This window comes from Podarcis vaucheri (assembly GCF_965113315.1).
Source record: "Podarcis vaucheri genome assembly, chromosome: 2".
In the NCBI taxonomy this organism is placed as follows: domain Eukaryota; kingdom Metazoa; phylum Chordata; class Lepidosauria; order Squamata; family Lacertidae; genus Podarcis; species Podarcis vaucheri.
In genome coordinates this window covers 116,958,262-116,980,621 of record NC_138760.1, presented here as the reverse complement: position 1 = coordinate 116,980,621, position 22,360 = coordinate 116,958,262, and the positions used below count along the sequence as shown (strand labels likewise).

The 22,360-nt window shown below is 46.0% G+C and overlaps 2 protein-coding genes and 1 long non-coding RNA gene across 6 annotated transcripts in view; 1 reads left to right on the top strand and 2 right to left on the bottom strand.

Annotated features, from left to right (window-relative positions):
* Window positions 1–378: 378 nt before the first annotated feature.
* LOC309525034 (nuclear factor 7, brain-like) lies at window positions 379–8,089 on the bottom strand. The gene is made up of 5 exons (XM_082210375.1): window positions 7,404–8,089; window positions 5,092–5,187; window positions 3,771–4,004; window positions 2,000–2,022; window positions 379–1,322 (listed from the first exon to the last, which is right to left on the bottom strand). Exons 1-5 carry the CDS (start codon window positions 8,007–8,009, stop codon window positions 1,073–1,075), a joined length of 1,209 nt encoding a protein of 402 aa, XP_082066501.1. The 5' UTR covers window positions 8,010–8,089; the 3' UTR covers window positions 379–1,072.
* A 6,560-nt stretch (window positions 8,090–14,649) lies between these two features.
* Window positions 14,650–22,360, bottom strand: part of LOC309525002 (nuclear factor 7, brain-like) — a 29,487-nt gene continuing 21,776 nt past the window's right edge. For 2 of the 4 annotated variants that reach the window (XM_082210318.1, XM_082210315.1), the window contains exons 2-7: window positions 21,586–21,681; window positions 20,151–20,384; window positions 19,159–19,181; window positions 18,075–18,242; window positions 16,706–16,864; window positions 14,650–15,574 (exon numbers count right to left, since the gene is read on the bottom strand). In XM_082210318.1, coding sequence (XP_082066444.1) covers window positions 15,343–15,574; window positions 16,706–16,864; window positions 18,075–18,242; window positions 19,159–19,181; window positions 20,151–20,384; window positions 21,586–21,681 — 912 coding nt within the window. In that variant the 3' untranslated portion in view covers window positions 14,650–15,342. The remainder of the gene's footprint in view (window positions 15,575–16,705; window positions 16,865–18,074; window positions 18,243–19,158; window positions 19,182–20,150; window positions 20,385–21,585; window positions 21,682–22,360) is intronic. The other 2 variants (XM_082210317.1, XM_082210316.1) reach the window with 2 other exon arrangements.
* On the top strand, window positions 16,872–19,035 carry LOC309525553. The gene is made up of 2 exons (XR_014216411.1): window positions 16,872–17,363; window positions 18,953–19,035. It is a non-coding gene; the product is annotated as an uncharacterized lncRNA (long non-coding RNA).

Sequence of the window (22,360 nt, the reverse complement as noted above, 5' to 3'; positions counted from 1 at the left end):
CTACACTTGGAGCTTCTATTATCGCATGATTGCAGGATCAGGACTAATGAAAGGCTTGTTTGCCTATATGATATTGAGTGACTACCTACTCTAAGAGGCCCATCAGGAACTCTGTTGGTTTAACTACATGCTGTGCAGTGCTCCTTTTTTCTAGAAAAAGAGGTGCCGCAACTCACCACTATAAACAGTTTACAGCAGCAGTAACAGCAGGGTTACATGTGTGCATGCTAGGCCCTGGTTTGGGGATCGGAACTGGTTTGTGAACTTTAAATAACAGCCCTGTGGTGTGTGCGCCAAGGTGAAAAGCCCCAAGAAACAGCCTGTGGTCTTCTTTTTCTTTTTGCAACGGAATATATGGACATATAACGAGACCAAGAATGAGAGTTCAAAAGTTTTATTTTCTGGTACAGTGGGTAAAGAGAGATACCAAAGGAAGATGAAAGACTGTTTATGTACGCAACAACAGCGACAAGAATTCTCTCAGCCCCAAAATGGAAACAACAAGTTCTGCCAACAAAAGAAGAGTGGCAGATGATGGACTTTGTGGAATTGGCAAAGCTGACAGGAAGAATCCAAAACCAGCCAGATCAAGTATTCCAAAAGGACGGGAGTAAATTTATATGATATCTGAAAAATTACTGTAAGCAATTAACATCACTAGCAGGGTTGTCTGAAGACTCGTAGTGAAGAATTTTTCCCCTTTTCATTTTAACATAAATTTCAGTGACTTTTGTAATGAGCTAATCAGAACTGGGAAATGTATAAAATGCAGTGATATAAAGGTTTACTTTGAAAGCTATTAGCTGGGAGGGAAGGAAGTCTATAGGCTCAAAAGAGCCAGAGAGGTAAAGTGGATAGCAATGATGTGATTATATATTATTAAATGGAAGACTAATAAAAATTATATTTAAAAACCACACAAAGGTCTTTCCCCCTCTAAATACACAGCTGGGACATCCTCTCCCTTATACTGCCCTATGCAGTATGGTACAGCTCCCTCCCTCTGAGTATAATGCGTGAAGGCAGAGTGAGAAAACGTACACTCTGTACAGTGTGAGAATGCAGAGTGAGATCAGTTCTCTTCCCGGGGTTCGATACCTTGCAACAGTTTTCCCCAAGCTTCAAAATCCAATGCCACTTTGAATTTCTTGAGAGATGGAAACACTGGCACCACATTTTTCTCATCGTCTCCAGAATATTCCTCCTCCTTCTCTTCACTACTTTCACTACTTTCACCCTGTTCTTCATCAGCCTTCTGATCTTTCTCCTCAGCTGCATTCTTGTCATCTTTGTTTTCCTCCTCCTCTATTGAGTCTTTGGCTCTGAGAAAACAAGAAGCAGCTGTTTACTGGGAAAGGATGATCTGCCCCACTGCCCCCCGCCCCAAAAATGAGGCCAGGCTGATCTGTGGCAAGTCCTACAACTGGTTGGAGAAGCCACTAACTTTCAAAGAGAAACCACATTTTTCAACTAAGCCAGAGCAACCTGGATGATCAACGTTTGTGGCTTGACAGGTGTTCCATCAGAATAAGTATGAAAGGAGGCTTTCGGCCAGGTGGAAGGTACTTGACATTATGTTAGAGCTATGTTAAGTGCTGCAGGGAGCCGCCATTTTAATTTCATGCCCACCCGATTGTGGAAAAGCAAAGATTCCACACCATAGACTATGTAGATGGGAGAGTAATGTGAATGCAGGAAAATGGTCTTTTTAAAAAACTGAGCTGCGTTCATTTGGGGATGAGGACTAAGGGGCCAAACCAGAGGTGGGAAACCTCAGCCCTGGAGGTCATTTTGCATTTATTGCTGCCCTGTCTGATTTTGCCTCTGGCTCTGCCCGTCCCTGGGATGTGGCCACAGATGGTTGCCCCAAAATGAATGTTGCTCTTGGGCTGAAGAAGCCACACCCCCACACCTGCCACCAGGTGAAACCAAAGACACAAGGAATGTCAAAGAAGGGAACCACAGAGGTGCCACGCAAGAATGAATTCCAGACACTTACTGCTGCATCAGCTCCTGGAAGTCCTACATGAAAGATAAACAAGTTTAGTGTATTGATTTACAGCATCTTCACAGTCAATTTGAAACAATGACTAGAAAGGGCTTCCTCTCGCTTCAGATGTCATCTGGGAGCAGCTGTTCGATCAGACTGCCACAGCAAGAGCCATTGGAAGATTTGCTGGAAGCCCAGCTCCACCCGGAACCTCCTGCCCCGGAACTCTGCCAGCTGGTCATTATAGGAACAACCGTTCGGAAATAGGCATCTCCGTTTTGCTTTTTATTCTCCTCTCCTCTTCCCTCCCTGTCCCTTTTTCCTTGTGTGTTGTGGGTAGGGACTGTTTTGTTTTGACTATGTAAACTCCTCTGGGAGCCTTCTTGGCTGAAGAGCAGGGTACAAGTGCTCTAAAGAAAATAATTAAGAAATAAATGTGGCAGCCAGGTCACCATCACCACCATAAACTATGGCTATTGTTATCATTTCCTCAAACAACATCTAACTGGCAAAAAAGGGTAAACTAAAAATAGTAAAAAGAGACCCTAGTTTTGGCAAGGAACTCCTCATGGTTTGGCAAGAAGTGATCCAGGGTTTGGCAACATCCTGTTTGGGTTACTCTAGTCAAGTGCCTCATACGTGGACATGCCCTTAAAGGTGTTCTGGAAACAACTGGAATGTGATGCCAAGAATGTCTGCTGGATTCGGATGGTATAAGCACCTCATTCTCTTGCCGTCTCTGGCTTCCATTCGGTTTCTGGACTCAGTTCAAAGGGTTGATTTTTGACCTTCATGATCTGGGACTCCTGTACTTATATCTAATCTCAGTGTGTGGGCCTCATCGACCCTCCAAGAGGTTTCCTTCTGCCTCCCCACCCCCCGCTTCGCTCTCAAGGAGCCAAACAATTTTGGCACTAGCAAACAGATAGGCACAAGGAAGAATTCAACATTGCGCTAAGGCGACAGTTCCATCAGCGCAAGCATTTTAGTGTGACAGGTGAACGATCTGCCCTCCCCTTCTCCCATGTGCTATTCCGAGGTTCCCCCTGACCACCCAAGTCATTTTTAGAGGGCGCATGGGAGAAAGCCCTCTTGCACCAGCAAGAGTCCTTATCTGAGCTTCCAGGTAAAGGTAAAGGGACCCCTGACCATTAGGTCCAGTTGCGGATGACTCTGGGGTAGCGGTGCTCCTCTCACTTTACTGGCCGAGGGAGCCGGCGTACAGCTTCTGGGTCATGTTGCCAGCATGACTAAGCTGCTTCTGGCAAACCAGAGCAGCGCACAGAAACGCCGTTTACCTTCCTGCTGGAGCAGTACCTATTTATCTACTTGCACTTTGACGTGCTTTTGAACTGCTAGGTTGGCAGGAGCAGGGACCGAGCAACGGGAGCTCACCCCATTGTGGGGATTCGAACCACCAGCCTTCTGATTGGCAAGTCCTAGGCTCTGTGGTTTAACCCACAGCGCCACCCGTGTCCTGGGCTTCCAGGAGTGGGACTCATTCATTGAATCCCACCCACAGTGCTGTTGTGGATGGAACCCAACACCCGAGTTGGAAGAATTGTTAAGAGTCTCCTATGCCTCTCACAAAGCAGTTTAACAATCAACCTCTCTTCCCAATGAATTCTGGGAACTGCAGCCATATTAAACCAGATCTAGTCTAGCTATATTGAATCGGATATTGTTATTTGGCCAAGAACTTTCAGTCCTACATCACCGCACACATCCACTGGACTGCATGGTGTTTTGCAGGTATGCCTCTGATCAGAGTTGGTCTCACCTTCAGAAAGGCCACGTGGTCTGTACTTTCTAATGCTGCTTTAACCTTGTTAATAATCTCAGTCAGGGAAGAAACCTCGTTTTTCAGGGTCGAAAAGGCATCTTGCATTTCCACCCAGTTCTTCTTCCTCTTCTCCTGGACCGTCCTCATAATAGCCTTCTCCTTCTCATCCAAGATCTGGTGAAGGGATTCAAATCCTGTGGAAATGTGATTTGCGATATCTTCGGTACAACTCTGCAAGTGGTGGGGAGAAACACACACACACACACACACACACACACACACACACACGAATTAATTTCATTTTTAGTGTTAGCGAGAAACAAAGCAGATATGCATTCAAGGCAAGAAAAATCAAACATAACAAAAGGGTGATTTGTCCCATCAAGAAGATTTTGAATTAGAAAAGTTCCTATGGAAAGTAATAATGATGATGATGATGATGATGATAATTAATTTATACCCCGCCCATCTGGCGGTATTCCTCAGGAGAACTTGTGCCTGGATATTATGAAACATAAAAATGGAAATTTAACCTTCACAGCCTGAGATCCAGGGCACCTTGTGATTATCAGGAACAGGGTCTTTTCAGTGGTGGTGCCCTGGCTTTGACACACTTCCCCACAAAAGCTTGCCTGGTCCTGGCACCTAGAGTCCAGTGTCTTTCCAGTGCCAGATGAAGACCTTTTTAAAAATTTCCCAGGCCAAGCTTATACTGATCTGCTTCACCTGCACTCTTTCGATACCATTTTCAGGTTGTCTTCATAGATTTCAGGTTTGTTTGTTTTTGGCTTATTTCCGAACATAATTCAAAGTGTTGGTGCTGACCTTTAAGGCCCCAAATGGCCTCGGCCCAGTATACCTGAAGGAGTGTCTCCACCCCCTTCATCCAGCCCGGACACAGAGGTCCAGCACTGAGGGCCTTCTGGTGGTTCCCTCACTGCAAGAAGTGAAGCTACATGGAACCAGTCAGAGGGCCTTCTCGGTGGTGGCCCTCCCATCAGATGTCAAATAAATAAACAACTATCTGACTTTTAGAAGACATCTGAAGGCAGCCCTGTTTAGGGAAGTTTTTAATGTTTGATCTTTTATCGTGTTTTTAATACTCTGGTCGGAGCCACCCAGAGTGGGCGGGGTATAAACAAACAAACAAACAAACAATTGTAATGCATTAGTTGTTCTATTGTGCTTTCTGTACTTTATTGTAGGCAACAGTGGATTTCAAGGGCAGGCTATAAACAAGGACATTAATGCATGCTCTTTAAACCACAAAAAGTGTGGGGAAGCGGAGTTCCACAATCCCTTACTGCTTTTCCTTTACCTTTAGCTCTCCAATTGCCACCTTCTGGTGTATTTTCTCCTCTTTGGCCTCCTTTAGACGCTCCTTCAGAGGCTTTAGGTATGGCTTCAGCTCCATCTGTGCAGCAGAGAAATCAACAGAGGTTAGGAAGGAAGGAAGGAAGGAAGGAAGGAAGGAAGGAAGGAAGGAAGGCTTCAAAAGCATGGAGGAATATGTGGCCAGGTGGAACTGCTGCTTAGCTCCGCCAGGTGGCGCCAAGGCTAGGACCACCTTAGCACAACAGGGGTGCTGCGTAGGGCATGATGGAGACCAGGGAGAATGAAGATATACCGTATTTTTGCTCTATAAGACGCACCAGACCATAAGACGCACCTAGTTTTTGGAGGAGGAAAACAAGAAAAAATATATTCTGAATCTCAGAAGCCAGAACAGCAAGAGGGATCGCTGCGCAGCAAAAGCGGCAATCCCTCTTGCTGTTCTGGCTTCTGGGATAGCTGCGCAGCCTGCATTCGCTCCATAAGACGCACACATATTTCCCCTTACTTTTTAGGAGGGAAAAAGTGAGTCTTATAGAGCAAAAAATACGATAAGCAGTGCTTTTCCCCCCTTGAAAAATGTTTAGGGTTACTCTCATTTTGACTCAAGAAAATCATCATTTTATAGTTCAAATCAGGGGAAAATAACTAAAGCAAATGGACAAAAGTACAAAGATTCACAAACTGTTTAGAGTTATGCGTCCCCCCCAGAAAAAAGCGCTGGATATAAAGTTTTATAAGGACAAACAGAAACAATATGGACAAAACAAAGAAACACAAATCTAAAATAAATATCACACACAGGAATAATAAAGGACACAGAACTTCACTTGCAGAAATATAAATTATTAAATGTATTAATATGAATGGAAGTTAAATACGCTGTAGCTATTGCATTGTTGCAGGTTTTTCCCCAGTCAATGGGGCAGACACGGGTTCTTTGAGAAAAGTCTTGCTTTATTAAGCTGCACAGCTGACTTCAGCGAGATAACTCTCAAAGGCTGGTCCCTGAACTCAGATTGGAGCTGCTTTTGATACCATGTCACAAACAAACCTCCATGGCACCAGAGCATGCGCAGAGTGTGATCACACAATTTCGCAAGCAAGCAGATGGCAGTCTCCCTTCCCTTTCTGCTGACTTCTGCAATTTCTGATGAGGCAAGAAGGCGTTGTCTTGTGGCTTCAGCCTGCAGATGTTCAGACTGCTTTTTGGTGTCAAGGACTGCTGAGGCAAGCAGATTTTCTTCAGTCCTCAGTTCCTAATTACTGCACTATTCTGGTAACTTGAGTTAGCCCAACCCTGGTGACTCACCCACCATGAGTTGGGGTGGCTCTTACAATATCTTCTGCTGTTCTTAGAGCAGTAAAGGTAAAGGAGCCCTGACCATTAGGTCCAGTCGTGACTGACTCTGGGGTTGCGGCACTCATCTCACTTTATTGGCCGAGGGAGCCGGCGTACAGCTTCCGGGTCATGTGGCCAGCATGACTAAGCCGCTTCTGGCGAACCAGAGCAGTGCACGGAAATGCCGTTTACCTTCCCGCCAGAGCGGTACCTATTTATCTACTTGCACTGTGACGTGCTTTCAAACTGCTAGGTTGGCAGGAGCAGGGTTACTTAATTCTTCCCTCAGTATAAAGGATTATGATTAAGACTGAAAGGAAGCAGAATTACAGTGGACGCTCAGGTTGCAAACATGATCTGTGTGGGATGCATGTTTGCAACATGCAGCGGCGCTTCTGCGCATGCACAGGTTGCAATCCAGCGCTTCTGGGCATGTGCAAAGCGTGATTTAATCCTCCTGTGCATGCGCGACTGCCGAAACCCGGAAGTAACCTGTTCCAGTACGAAAAAATGCAACCTGAAGCGTCTGTAATTGGCTTTTTAATTGATTGATATTTTAATTGTAATTTGGTATTGATAAAATGTGGCTTATATTAGATTTTTATAGTAAAAAATATTTTATACGTACTTTTTATATGTACTTTTATATGTACCTTTTTTATATATAAAAAAAGGACTACCCTAACACGATCAGTTAAGCAGCAGTGAAGCTGTCGCAGCTCTGAAGCAGCGCAAAAACTACGTTTTCAAAGCCTGTTAGAATCCTTAGCAGACCTGCGCGGTTGTGAATTCCTGGTCTGATTTTTCTGAGTCAACATCCCTTGCAAGTCACTCTGCCTGCCTGGGCTGAACGAGGTCAAACCGAGCCTGTGGTTTTGTAAGGCTGTCCTCACATTATGATCACCCACCGCTCCCCGCAGCCCACCCAATCCCAAAGCAGAAATCTTGCCACTGACCTGCGCGCATTTCACAGCATCTTTGGTCGGCAGGAACTCGTGGCCCCGGTGCGCGGGCTGATCCCGGCAGATCACGCAGATGGGGACGCGATCCTGGCGACAGAAGAGCTTGAGCGGCTCCTCGTGCTCCTCGCAGGAGCCCGCTGAGCTGGCCCTTGCCTGGGGCTCTTCATCCAGCTGCAGCTTGCGCGCTTTTTCCGCGAGGTTGTCCAGAACCCTGTGGCGCCTGACCTCCCGCAGTCTGAAAGGGCAGCGGCACTCCGGGCAAATCCCTCTGCCCAAGCCATCGCGGGCGCAGCTCTTCAGGCAATCCAGGCAGAAGTTGTGGCCGCAATCCAGTACGTGGGGATCGCGGAAGAGGGAGAGGCAGACGGAGCACACCAGATCGTCCACCAGGCTGGAAGCCATGATCCCAGGGGCGGCAGGATCGTCGCCTGCGAGCGCGCTGGTCCTAAGGCACTTTTGCGCAAGGCGCCGCTTGAGGGAAAAGGCGCAGAGCGATTCTGCTTTCAGGTTCACTTCTGCATTGCTGGAAAGGGTGGAGCCATCAAAGAAATCAGATTCACGGGGGTCATCATTTTCTCGCTGCTCACAGTTTTGCCTCATTCAGCTGCACTCTCCACACCCAGTTCCCTTGCACGATCCTTTTGGAGATGCATGTCTCCAAAAAGTTCTCCTGTCCGTAGAGAACTGGAACCCATTATTGGCATTAGAAAACAACACCTAGCCCCCTTCATAGTTCAGAGACACTTGGATCCTCTAGGTATTTCGAAGCACAGGTGAAGAAGAAGAGTTCATAGAATCATAGAGTTGGAAGAGACCACAAGGGCCATCGAGTCCAACCCCCTGCCAAGCAGGAAACACCATCAGAGCACTCCTGACATATGGTTGTCAAGCCTCTGCTTAAAGACCTCCAAAGTAGGAGACTCCACCGCACTCCTTGGCAGCAAATTCCACTGTCAAACAGCTCTTACTGTCAGGAAGTTCTTCCTAATGTTTAGGTGGAATCTTCTTCCTTGTAGTTTGGATCCATTGCTCCGTGTCCGCTTCTCTGGAGCAGCAGAAAACAACCTTTCTCCCTCCTCCATGTGACATCCTTTTATATATTTGAACATGGCTATCATATCACCCCTTAATCTCCTCTTAACCTCCAGTTTGTCAGTGTCCTTCTTGAATTGTGGTGCCCAGAACTGGACACAGTACTCCAGGTGAGGTCTGACCAGAGCAGAATACAGTGGCACTATTACTTCCCTTGATCTAGATGCTATACTATTGATGAGGCCCAGAATTGCATTGGCTTTTTTGGCTGCCACATCACACTGTTGGCTCATGTCAAGTTTGTGGTCAACCAAGACTCCTAGATCCTTTTCACATGTACTGCTCTCAAGCCAGGTGTCACCCATCTTGTATTTGTGCCTTTCATTTTTTTTTGCCCAAGTGCAATACTTTACATTTCTCCCTGTTAAAGTTCATCTTGTTTGTTTTGGCCCAGTTCTCTAATCTGTCAAGGTCGTTTTGAAGTGTGATCCTGTCCTCTGGGGTGTTAGCCACCCCTCCCAGCTTGGTGTCATCTGCAAATTTGATCAGGATGCCCTTGAGTCCATCATCCAAGTCGTTGATAAAGATGTTGAATAAGACCGGGCCCAAGACAGAACCCTGTGGCACCCCACTAGTCACTCTTCTCCAGGATGAAGAGGAACCATTGATGAGCACCCTTTGGGTTCGGTCAGTCAGCCAGTTACAAATCCACTGAGTGGTAGCATAGTAAAGACCGCATTTTACCAGCTTCTTTACAAGAATATCATGGGGCACCTTGTCAAATGCCTTGCTGAAATCAAGGTAGGCTACATCCACTGCGTTCCCTTCATCTACCAGGCTTGTAATTCTGTCAAAAAACGAGATCAGGTTAGTCTGACATGACTTATTTTTCAGAAATCCATGCTGACTATTGGTGATCACAGCATTCCTTTCTAGGTGCTCACAGACTGTTTGCTTAATGATCTGCTCCAGAATCTTCCCTGGTATTGATGTCAGACTGACTGGGCGCTAATTATTTGGGTCCTCTCTTTTCTCTTTTTTGAAAATAGGGACAACATTTGCCCTCCTCCAGTCTGCCGGGACTTCGCCTGTTCTCGAGGAATTCTTAAAGATGACTGCCAGTGGTTCTGGGATCACACCTGCCAGTTCTTTTAATACTCTTGGATGCAGTTCATCTGGCCCTGGAGACTTGAATACATCTAAACTAGCCAAGTATTCTTGTACTATCTCCTTAGTTATTCTGGGCTGTGTTTCCTTTGCTGAATCATTTGCTTCAAATTCTTCAGGTCGGGCATTGTTTTCTTTATCGGAGAAGACTGAGGCAAAGAAGGCATTGAGGAGTTCAGCCCTTTCTGTGTCCCCTGTTTGCATTTCACCATCTTCTCCTCTGAGTGACCCCACTGTTTCCTTGTTCTTCCTTTTGCTACGAACATACCCATAAAAGCCTTTTTTGTTGCTTTTAACCTCTCTAGCAAGCCTGAGTTCATTCTGTGCTTTAGCTTTTCTGACTTTGTGTCTACACGTGCTGGCTATTTGTTTGAATTCCTCTTTGGTGGTTTCCCCCCTTTTCCATTTTTTGTACACATCCTTTTTTAATCTTAACTCAGTTAAAAGTTCTTTAGATAGCCACCCTGGCTTCTTTAGGCACCTTCCATGTTTCCGTCTCATTGGTATTGCCTGACGTTGTGCTTTTACTATCTCCCTCTTAACAGACTCCCAGCCATCATGAACTCCCTTTCCTTTTAGTATTACTGTCCATGGGATCTCACCCAGCACTTCCCTAAGTTTTATGAAGTCGGCTTTCTTAAAGTCAAGAAATTGAGTCCTAGTATGCTTGGCTGCTCCTTTCCGCTGTATAGTAAACTTCAGAAGAGCATGATCACTCGCGCCTAATGATCCTTCCACTTCTACCCCACTAACCAGGTCATCAACATTGGTTAGGACCAGGTATACACATCCCTGACATATAACACCACTCCTCCTCCTTTCTTGTCTGGTCTGTTTCTCTGAAATAGATTGTATCCCCCCCCCATTATTACATTCCAATCGTGGGACTTATCCCACCAGGTTTCAGTGATGCCTATTATGTCATATTTAGTTTGCTGTACTAAGAGCTCAAGCTCATCTTGTTTATTTCCCATGCTTTGTGCATTAGTGTACAGACATTGAAGTCCATTAATCATTCCCCCGTGTCTCTTATTTAAGGATTTTTTCCTCCCACCACTAGGTCTGCGTGCTGTTTGCTCCATTTGGTCTATGACATTTGGATGATCATCTTCATCAATTGATAGACTCCTACCTTCAGGAGCACTGTCTCCCTCCCCCACATTAGTCAGTTTAAAGCCCTCCTGAAAGTTTGGATTTGATATCCCGCTTTATCACTACCCGAAGGAGGAAATAACATGCGGTTGTTTGAGCCCAATCCATTTTTCCAATGGACCAATATAACTGTTCTTGCTGATCTAACATTTCAACCTTTCCTATTCAAAGAATCTCTGGCATTTTTTATCCTTTGTGCTATGTCAATCCTGCAAACGTTTTTAGATTTTTACAGTGTTCTTTAATATAGTCTATAAAGTTACGCCATTCTCTATTAAATTTGTTATCCTGTAAGTGCCTGGTCTTCCAATGAAGGACAATAATTTGGATAAATGCAACTAGACGCAGTTAAAAAAGGAAGATAAATTTTGGAAGCCAAAGGAGGAGTGGTCGGAAGTCTGGGGAAGTCTGGGGGTTCAGGGAACCACATAAAGGTACTATCGTTTAATGTAACCCCCCCTCTCTCTCTGTATGTGTGTGTGTGTGTGTAAAAAAATGTTTTTTTTTCTTTTTGAAGCACTCTTGGCAGGGCCCAAATGCAACTTCACCATTCTGCCCACTTGTGTTTCCATTATTTCAGCACCTGCCAGACTATAGATGTCGTATATCTAATAAGATGCCGGTGCAATCTACCGTACTCTGTATTGAATCAACCACCTGAGCGGTAGGTTTTTGAGAGACATGGCGGTGGCGTAGCGTGGGGGGTGCCAGGGGTGCCGGCCGCACCGGGCGCAACATCGGGGGGGGGGGCGCGAGTCCAGAGGGCCCAGCCGCGTTGTGCCCTCGGCCCGCCCCTATTTTCAGAATTTGTACATGACTCAGCACTCTCAGGATGGCCTATTTAATGCCTCTAAGATTCGGCCCCCAGTATCAGCTTTCTACGCTTCTTAGTGAGTGCTGATCTTATGCTATTTGATGTACCTGTTAAGAACATTCTACGTTTTTGGATCCTCCATTACCGCACGGTGACAGGATTGTGACTGTTGAAAGGCTTGTTTGCCTCTTTCAATACCAATGGACCATATTGTCTAATTTTGTTCATGCAACAGTGATAGACTTTTATTTTCTGTGTTTCCATTACAGAGTCTCTGTTTCAAAATTGCTATGCTTGGAGCTTCTATTATCGTAGCGTGGGGGGTGCAGGGTGGGCCGGCCGCACCGGGCGCAACATCTGGGGGTTAGGGGGTGCAAATCCACGTGTTAGGGGGTGCAAATTACTTGCCTTGCCCCGGGTGCTGACAACCCAAGCTACACCACTGTCTATTATCGCATGATTACAGGATCGGGACTATTGAAAGGTTTGTTTGCCTCTATGATATTGACTGACTGCCTTCTCTAATTTTGTTTATACAATTTTTTTTAAGGATATTATTAGCCATGTGTTGCCTGTTATTGCTTAAGTTACACTTGTGTTTCCTGGCAGCTGGTGTTCAGATGTGTACTGCCTCCAGCACTGAAGGAAAAACACAGTTGTCGTTACCTGTAGCCACTGATCGCCTTCTTCTCCCAATCAGTCCACCTAATCTTATTTTAATAATAATAATAATAATAATAATAATAATAATAATAATAATAATAATAATTTTTTATTTATACCCCGCCCTCCCCAGCCAAGGCCGGGCTCAGAGCGGCTTACAAGCAATAATAAAAACAAGATGAGTGATTACAACTTAAAAACAAAAATAAAATACAACATTAAAATAATGGAACATTAAAATATTAAAATGAAGCCTCATTGCAGGAGAAGGAAAAGAAAAAAGGGGGGGAGGGAATCAAATTGGCTCAAATCCAAAGGGCCAGGCGGAACAACTCTGTCTTACAGGCCCTGCGGAAAGAAATCAGATCCTGCAGGGCCCTGGTCTCATGAGACAGAGCGTTCCACCAAGTTGGGGCCAGTGCTGAAAAGGCCCTGGCTCTGGTTGAAGCCAATCTAACTTCCTTAGGGCCTGGGACCACTAGGGTGTTGTTATTTATGGACCTTGAGGCTCTCTGTGGGGCATACCAGGCGAGGCGGTCCCGTAGGTACGAGGGTCCTAGGCCGTGAAGGGCTTTAAAGGTCAAAAGCAGCACCTTAAATCTGACCCTGTACTCCACCGGGAGCCAGTGCAGCTTGAAAAGCACTGGATGAATATGCTCCCATGGCAGAGACCCTGTGAGGAGCCTCACTGTAGCATTCTGCACCCGCTGGAGTTTCTGGGACAGCTTCAAGGGCAGCCCCGCGTAGAGCGAATTACAGTAGTCAAGCCTGGAGATGACTGTCGCATGGATCACTGTGGCCAGGTCGGGGCGGGAAAGGTAAGGGACCAACTGCTTGATGCGGCAAAGGTGGAAAAATGTCGCCTTGGCTGTTGCTGTAACCTGCACCTCCATGGAAAGGGAGGCGTCAAGGATTACACCCAAACTCTTAACGGAAGGCAATGGCACTAATTGGGCCCCCGCAAGAGAAGGGGTTGGTCCCTCATCCCCATGCCATCCCAACCCAGCCCTAGGACCTCTGTCTTCGAAGGATTTAGTTTCAATCGGCTCCCACGAAACCATCTAGCCACAGCTTCCAAGCATCTGGTCAGTGTGTAAGGGGCCGAGTTGGTGTGGCCATCCATCAGCAGATAGAGCTGAGTGTCATCAGCATATTGATGACAGCCCAGCCCAAAACTCCGGATAATCTGGGCAAGGGGGCGCATAAAGATGTTAAAAAGCATTGGGGAGAGAATTGCGCCCTGCGGCACTCCACACACCAAGGAGTGGCGTGACGACATTTCCCTCCCTAGTGCCACCCTCTGTCCCCGACCAGAGATAAAAGAGCACAACCAGTTACGGGCTATGCCCTGTATCCCCACGTCTGCAAGGCGATGGTCCAGAAGATCATGATCGACCATGTCAAAGGCTGCTGACAAATCTAAAAGGATCAGCAGTCCTGACCCGCCTCGATCCAGTTGTCTACGGATATCATCTGTTAGGGCAACCAGAGCCGTCTCCGTCCCAAAACCAGGACGGAAACCGGACTGAAATGGATCTAATGCCGATGTTTCCTCCAGAAACCTACCAAGCTGTTCAGAAACCGCTCTCTCAATTACCTTACCCAGGTATGGAAGATTTGAAACTGGGCGGTAATTGGATAGGTCTAAGGGATCTAATGAAGTTTTCTTTAAGAGTGGACGCACCACTGCTTCCTTCAGTTCCCCTGGGAATGTCCCCGTGTCAAGGGACAAATTGATAATTTCAACCAGGGGGGTCCGCGCAAGATCTGGACACTCCCTAATCAGCCAAGACGGGCACGGATCAAGGAGGCAGGTGGTGGGCCTACCAACTTGGAGGAATCTATCCACATCAGTAGGGAGTATCCGATCGAAATGGTCCAACACTGGACCTGAAGTCAGTTGAGGGGCCTCCAGTTCAGTCACTGTATCTAAATTGGCAGGGAGATTTTAAAGCCATCCACATGGGTGGCCCATCAGGAACTCTGTTTAACTACATGCTGTGCAGTGCTATTTTTTTTCTAGAAAAAGAGGTGCCGCAACTCACCATGAACACCTCCCTCGTTCTCCAAGAATGGTAATGGTGCTCACCTGAGAGGTGTCGGGACTGAGTTCCTGTGGGTTCCCCCGGGGGAAAAGAAAGCCCTGGTGCTTTCTTTTGTCTATCCCAAATCCATTTGTATACAGTAGTGCTTAATACTGAAAACTGAATCACTATAAACAGTTTACAGCAGCAGTATCAGCAGGGTTACATGTGTGCGTGTTAGGCCCTAGTTTGGGGATCGGAACTGGATTGTGAACTTTAAACAACAGGCCTGTGGTGTGTGCGCCAAGGTGGAAAGCCCCGAGAAACAGCCTGTGGTCTTCTTTTTCTTTTTGCAAGGGAATATATGGACGTATAACCAGACCAAGAATGAGAGTTCAAAAGTTTTATTTTCTGATTCAGTGGGTGAAGAGAGATACCAAAGGAAGATAAAAGACTGTTTATGTACACAACAACAGCGGCAAGAATTCTCCTATCCCCAAAATGGAAACAACAAGTTCTGCCAACAAAAGAAGAGTGGCAGATGATGGACTTTGTGGAATTGGCAAAGCTGACAGGAAGAATCCGAAACCAGCAAGATCAAGTATTCCAAAATGACGGGAGTAAATTCATACGATATCTGAAAGATTACTGTAAGCAATTAACATCACTAGCAGGGTTGTCTGAAGACTCGTAGTGAAGAATTTTCTCCCTTTTTATTTTAACATAAATTTCAGTGACTTTTGTAATGAGTTAATCAGAACTGGGAAATGTATAAAATGCAGTGATATAAAGGTTTACTTTGAAAGCCGTGAGCTGGGAGGGAAGGAAGTCTATAGGCTCAAAAGAGCCAGAGAGGTAAAGTGGATAGCAATGATGTGATTATATATTATTAAATGGAAAACTAATAAAAATTATATTTAAAAACCACACAGAAGTTCCCCCACTCTAAATACACAGCTAGGACATCCTCTCCCTTATACTGCTCTATGCAGTACCGTACATCTCCCTACCTCTGAGTATAATGCGTAAAGGCAGAGTGAGAAAACGTACACTCTGTACAGTGTGAGAATGCAGAGTGAGATCAGTTCTCTTCCCGGGGTTCGATACCTTGCAACAGTTTCCCCCAAGCTTCAAAATCCAATGCTACTATGAATTTCTTGAGAGATGGAAACACTGGCACCAAAGTTTTCTCATCTTCTCCAGAACGTTCCTCCTTCTCTTCACTACATTCATCCTCTTCTTCATCAGACGACTTATCTTCCTCTTCAGTTGCATTGTCGTCATCTTCCTCCTCCTCTCTTAAGCCATTCATTCTGAGAAAACAAGAAGCGCCTGTTTAGTGGGAAAGGCTGATCTGCCCCTCTGTATTACTCCTGCTTGTTGCTCCTAACAGGATGTTGCCCCCTGCCCACCCCCCAAAAAAGAGGCCAGGCTGATCTGTGGCAAGCCCTAGAATTGGCTGGAGAAGCCACTAACTTTCAAAGAGAAGCCATATTTTTCAACTAAGCAAGAGCAAACTGGAGGATCAACGTTTGTGGCTTGACAGGTCTTCCATTGGAATAAATATGAAAGGAGGATTTTGGCCATGTGGAAGGTACTTGACATTATGTAAGAAGAAGAATAAAAAGAAGAAGAAGAAGAAGAGTTTGGGTTTGATATCCCGCTTTATCAATACCTAAAGGAGTCTCAAAGAGGATAACAATCTCCTTTCCCTCCCTCCCCCACAACAAACACTCTGTGAGGTGAGTGGGTCTGAGAGACTTCAGAGAAGTGTGACTGGCCCAAGGTCACCCAGCAGCTGCATGTGGAGGAGCAGGGAAGCTAACCCAGTTCACCAGATTACAAGTCTGCCACTCTCTACCACTACACCACACTGGCTCCCTATGAGCTATGTTAAGTGCTGCATGGGGCCGCCATTTTAATTTCATGACCACCCGATTGTGGAAAAGCAATGCTTCCACACCATAGAATATGTAGATGGGAGAGTAATGTGAATGCAGTAAAATGCTCTTTTTAAAAAACTGAGCTGCATTCAGTTATGGATGAGGACTAGGGGGCCAAACCAGAGGTGGGAAACCTTTAGCCCTGGAGGTCAAATGAGCTCCCTCCAAAAAAGCTGTCTCTGTGGCCAATGAGACTCTCCCTAGACCACCCCCTTAATGGTCTCCCTTCACACCATTCCGGGGTGTTTTGGCTTGGCTGGAATGTGTGCTTGAACTCCGAAAATGACTATCTATTGCCTGGATGGAGAAGAGAAAGGGATTTGTGGCTGTGTGTAAAAAGTGGCCTTCCATACAAAAGAACGTTTTGCATTTATTGCTGCCCTGTCCACTTTTGCCTCACACCCACACCTGCCACCAAGTTAAACCTAGGAAACAAGGAACATGAATGTTACTGAAGGGAAATAGAGAGGTGCCACACAAGAATGAGTTCTAGACACTTACCTCTTCAACAGCTCAAGAATAGTCAATGCCACATTTTTCTCATTGCCTCCAGAATGTTCCTCCTTTTCTTCACTACTTTCATCTTCTTCATCAGACGACTTATCTTCCTCTTCAGCTGCATTGTTGTCATCTTCCTCCTCCTCTGTTGAGTCGTTGGCTCTGAGAAAACAAGAAGCACCTGTTCACTGGGAAAGGCTGATCTGCCCCACTGGATAACTCCTGCTTGTTGCTCCTAACAGGATGTTGCCCCCTGCCCAAAAAATGAGGCCAGGCTGATCTGTGGCAAGCCCTAGAACTGGTTGGAGAAGCCACTAACTTTCAAAGAAGAAACCACATTTTCCAGCTAAGCAAGAGCAAACTGGATGATCAACGTTCGTGGCTTGACAGGTATTCCATCAGAATAAGTATGAAAGGAGGATTTTGGCCATGTGGAAGGTACTTGAAGTTATGTTAGAGCTATGTTAAGTGCTGCATGGAGCCGCCATTTTAATTTCATGCCCACCCGATTGTGGAAAAGCAATGATTCTGCACTATAGAATATGTAGATGGGGGAGTAATGTGAATGCAGGAAAATAGTATTTTTAAAAAACTGAGCTGCATTCAGTTGGGGATGAGGACTAAGGGGCCAAACCAGAGGTGGGAAACCTCAGCCCTGGAGGTCAAATGAGTTCCCTCCAAAAAAGCTGTCTATGTGGCCAATGAGATTTTCCCCAGACCACACCCTCAATGGCTTTTCTTCACACCATTCTGGGGTGTTTTGGCTTGGCTGGAATGTGTGCTTGAACTCCGAAAATGTCTATTGTTTGCCTGGCTGGAGAAGACAAAGAAATTTGTGGCCGTGTGTAAAAAGGGGCCTTCCGTACAAAAGAACCTTTTGCATTTATTGCTGCCCTGTCCACTTTTGCCTCAGACCCACACCTGCCACCAGGTGAAACCAAGGAAACAAGGAACATGTTAACGAAGGGAACTAGAGAGGTGCCAGGGACACGGGTGGCGCTGTGGGTTAAACCACAGAGCCTAGGGCTTGCTGGTCAGAAGGTCGGCAGTTCGAATCCCCGTGATGGGGTGAGCTCCCGTTGCTCGGTCCCTGCTCCTGCCAACCTAGCAGTTCGAAAGCACCTCAAAGTGCAAGTAGATAAATAGGTACCGCCCCGGCGGGAAGGTAAACGGCGTTTCCGTGTGCTGCTTTGGTTCACCAGAAGCGGCTTAGTCATGCTGGCCAACATGACCTGGAAGCTGTACGCCGGCTCCCTCGGCCAATAAAGCGATATTAGCGCCGCAACCCCAGAGTCGGCCATGACTGGACCTAATGGTCAGGGGTCCCTTTACCTTTAGAGGTGCCACACAAGAATGAGTTCTAGACACTTACCTCTTCATCAGCTCCCTAAAACTCAATGCTACATTTTTCTCATCGTCTTCAGAATATTCCTCCTCCTCTTCACTACTTTCATCCTCTTCTTCATCAGACGACTTATCTTCCTCTTCAGTTGCATTGTTGTCATCTGTTCCCACCTCCACCTCTATTGAGTCTTTGGCTCTGAGAAAACACGAAGCCCCTGTTTACTGGAAAAGGCTGATCTGCCCCACTGCATTACTCCTGCTTGTTGCTCCTAACAGGATGTTGCCCCCTGCCCCCCCCAAAAGAGTCCAGGCTGATCTGTGGCAAGCTCTAGAATTGGTTGGAGAAGCCACTAACTTTCAAAGAGAAGCCACAATTTTCAACTAAGCAAGAGCAAACTGGAGGATCAACGTTCGTGGCTTGACAGGTCTTCCATCAGAATAAATATGAAAGGAGGATTTTGGCCATGTGGAAGGTACTTGACATTATGTTAGAGCTATGTTAAGTGCTGCATGGAGCCGCCATTTTAATTTCATGCCCACCCAATTGTGGAAAAGCAATGATTCCGCACCATAGACTATGTAGATGGGGGAGTAATGTGAATGCAGTAAAATGGTCTTTTTTAAAAACTGAGCTGCATTCAGTTGGGGATGAGGACTAAGGGGCCAAACCAGAAGTGGGAAACCTCAGCCCTGGAGGTCAAATGAGCTCCCTCCAAAATAGCTGTCTATGTGGCCAATGAGATTCTCCCTAGACCACCCCCTCAATGGTTTCCCTTCACACCAATTTGGGGTGTTTTGGCTTGGCTGGAATGTGTGCTTGACCTATGAAAATGACGATCGTTTGCCTGGATGGAGAAGAGAAAGGGATTTGTGGCCGTGTTTCAATAGTGGCCTTCCGTACAAAAGAACCTTTTGCATTTATTGCTGCCCTCTCCACTTTTGCCTCTGGCTCTGCCCGTCACTGGGATGTGGCCACGGGCGGTTGCCCCGTAATGAATGTGGCTCTTGGGCTGAAAAAGCCACACCTGCCACCAGGTGAAACCAAGGACACAAGGGATGTCAAAGAAGGGAACCACAGAGGTGCCACGCAAGAATGAATTCCAGACACTTACTGCTGCATCAGCTCCTGGAAGTCCTACATGAAAGATAAACAAGTTTAGTATCTTGATTTACAGCGTTTTCACAATCAATTAGAAACAATGACTAGAAAGGGCTTCCTTTCGCTTCAGATGTCATCTGGGAGCAGCTGTTCTATCAGACTGCCTCAGCAGGAGACATTGGAAGATTTGCTGGAAGCCCAGCTCCACCCAGAACCTCCTGCCCCGGAACTGTGCCAGCTGGTCATTATAGGAACAACCGTTCGGAAACAGGCGTCTGCGTTTTGCTTTTTATTCTCCTCTTCCCTCCCTGTCCCTTTTTCCTTCTGCGCCACCCGCATCCCGGGCTTCCAGGAGTGGGACTCATTCATTGAATCCCACCCACAGTGCTGTTGTGGATGGAGCCCAAAACCCAAGTTGGAAAAGTTGTTATGAGTCTCCTATTCCCCTCACAAAGCAGTTTAACAATCAACCCCTCTTCCCAATGAATTCTGGGAACTGCAGCCATATTAAACCAGATCTAGTCTAGCCATATAGGGATGCAGGTGGTGCTGTGGGTTAAACCACAGAGCCTAGGACTTGCCGATGAGAAGGTCTGCGGTTCGAATCCCCGCGACGGGGTGAACCCCCGTTGCTCAGTCCCTGCTCCTGCCAACCTAGCAGTTCGAAAGCACGTCAAAGTGCACGTAGATAAATAGGTACTACTCTGGCGGGAAGGTAAACAGCGTTTCCGTGCGCTGCTCTGGTTCGCCAGAAGCGGCTTAGTCATTCTGGCCACATGACTGGAAGCTGTACGCCGGCTCCCTCAACCAATAAAGCGATATGAGCGCCGCAACCGCAGAGTCGGCTTCAACTGGACCTAATGGTCAGGGGTCCCTTTACCTAGTCTAGCCATATTGAATCGGATATTGTTATTTGGCCAAGAACTTTCAGTCCTACATCACCACACACATCCATGGGACCGCGTGGTGTTTTGCAGGTATGCCTCTGATCAGAGCTGGTCTCACCTTCAGAAAGGCCAAGTGGTCTGTACTTTCTAACGCTGCTTTAACCTTGTTAATAATCTCAGTCAGGGAAGAAACCTCGTTTTTCAGGCTCGAAAAGGCATCTTGCATTTCCTCCAAGTTCTTCTTCCTCTTCTCCTGGACCGTCTTCATAATAGCCTTCTCCTTCTCATCCAAGATCTGGTGAAGGGATTCAAATCCTTTGGAAATGTGATTTACGATATCTTCGGTACAACTCTGCAATTGGTGGGGAGAAACACACACACACACACACACACACACACACACACACAAAAAACGAATTAATTTCATTTTTAGTGTTAGTGAGAAACAAAGCAGATACGCATTAAACGCAAGAGAAATCAAACATAACGAAAGGGTGATTTGTCCCGTCGCCCAATCAAGAAGATTTTGAATTAGAAAAGTTCCTATGGAAAGTAATAATGATAATGATAATGATAATGATAATGGTAATGATAATAATGATGATGATGATGATGATAATAATAATAATAATAATAATAATAATAATAATTTATACCCTGCCCATCTGGCGGTATTCCTCAGGAGAACTTGTGCCTGGATATTATGAAACATAAAAATGGAAATTTAACCTTCACAGCCTGAGATCCAGGGCACCTTGTGATTATCAGGGACAGGGTCTTTTCAGTGGTGGTGCCCTGTCTTTGACACACTTCCCCACAAAAGCTTGCCTTGTCCTGGCACCTAGAGTCCAGTGTCTTTCCAGTGCCAGATGAAGACCTTTTTAAAAATTTCCCAGGCCAAGCTTATGTTGATCTGCTTTACCTGCATGCTTTCTGTTGGGTGTAGTGAAGGATTAACCTTTCAATACCATTTTTAGGTTGTCTTCACATATTTCAGGTTTGTTTGTTTTCGGCTTATTTCCGTACACAATTCAAAGTGTTGGTGCTGACCTTTAAGGCCCCAAACAGCCTTGGCCCAGCATACCTGAAGGAGCGTCTCCACCCCCATCGTTCAGCCTGGACACTGAGATCCAGCACTGAGGGCCTTCTGGCAGTTCGCTCACTGGGAGAAGTGGAACTACAGGGAACCAGGCAGAGGGCCTTCTTGGTGGTGGCGCCCACCCTGTGGAACGCCCTCCCATCAGATGTCAAGGAAATAAACAACTACCTGACTTTTAGAAGATATCTGAAGGCAGCCCTGTTTAGGGAAGTTTTTAATGTTTGACGTTTTATTGTGTTTTTAATACTGTGTTGGGAGCCGCCCAGAGTGGGCAGGGTATAAATAAATAAATAATTGTAATGCATTCGTTGTTCTATCATGCATTTTGTACTTTACTGTAGGCAACAGTGGATTTCAAGGGCGGGCTATAAACAAGGACATTAATGCATGCTCTTTAAACCACAAAATGTGTGGGGAAGCGGAGTTCCACAATCCCTTACTGCTTTTCCTTTACCTTTAGCTCTCCAATTGCCTCCTTCTGGTGTATTTTCTCCTCTTTGGCCTCCTTTAGACGCTCCTTCAGAGGCTTTAGGTATGGCTTCAGCTCCATCTGTGCAGCAGAGAAATCAACAGAGGTTAAGAAGGAAGGAAGGAAGGAAGGAAGGAAGGAAGGAAGGCTTCAAAAGCATGGAGGACTATGTGCCGAGGTGGAACTGCCCTCCCCGCTGCTTAGCTCCGCCAGGTGGGGCCAAGGCTAGGACCACCTTAGCTGCATAGGGCATGATGGAGACCAGGGAGAATGAAGGTATAATCAGTGCTTTTTCCCCCTTGAAAAATGTTTAGGGTTACTCTCGTTTTGACTCAAGAAAATCATCATTTTATAGTTCAATTCAGGGGAAAATAACCAAAGGAAATGGACAAAAGTACAAAGATTCACAAACTGTTTAGAGTTATGCGTCCCCCCCAGAAAAAAAAAAAGCGCTGGATATAAAGTTTTATAAGGACAAACAGAAACAATATGGACAAAACAAAGAAACATAAATCTAAAATAAATATCACGCACAGGAATAATAAAGGACACAGAACTTCACTTGCAGAAATATAAATTATTAAATGTATTAATATGAATGGAAGTTAAATGCGTTGTAGCTATTGCATTGTTGCAGGTTTTTCCCCAGTCAATGAGGCAGACACGAGTTCTTTGAGAAAAGTCTTGCTTTATTAAGCTGCGCAGCTGGCTTCATCGAGATAACTCTCAAAGGCTGGGCCCTGAACTCAAATTGGAGCTG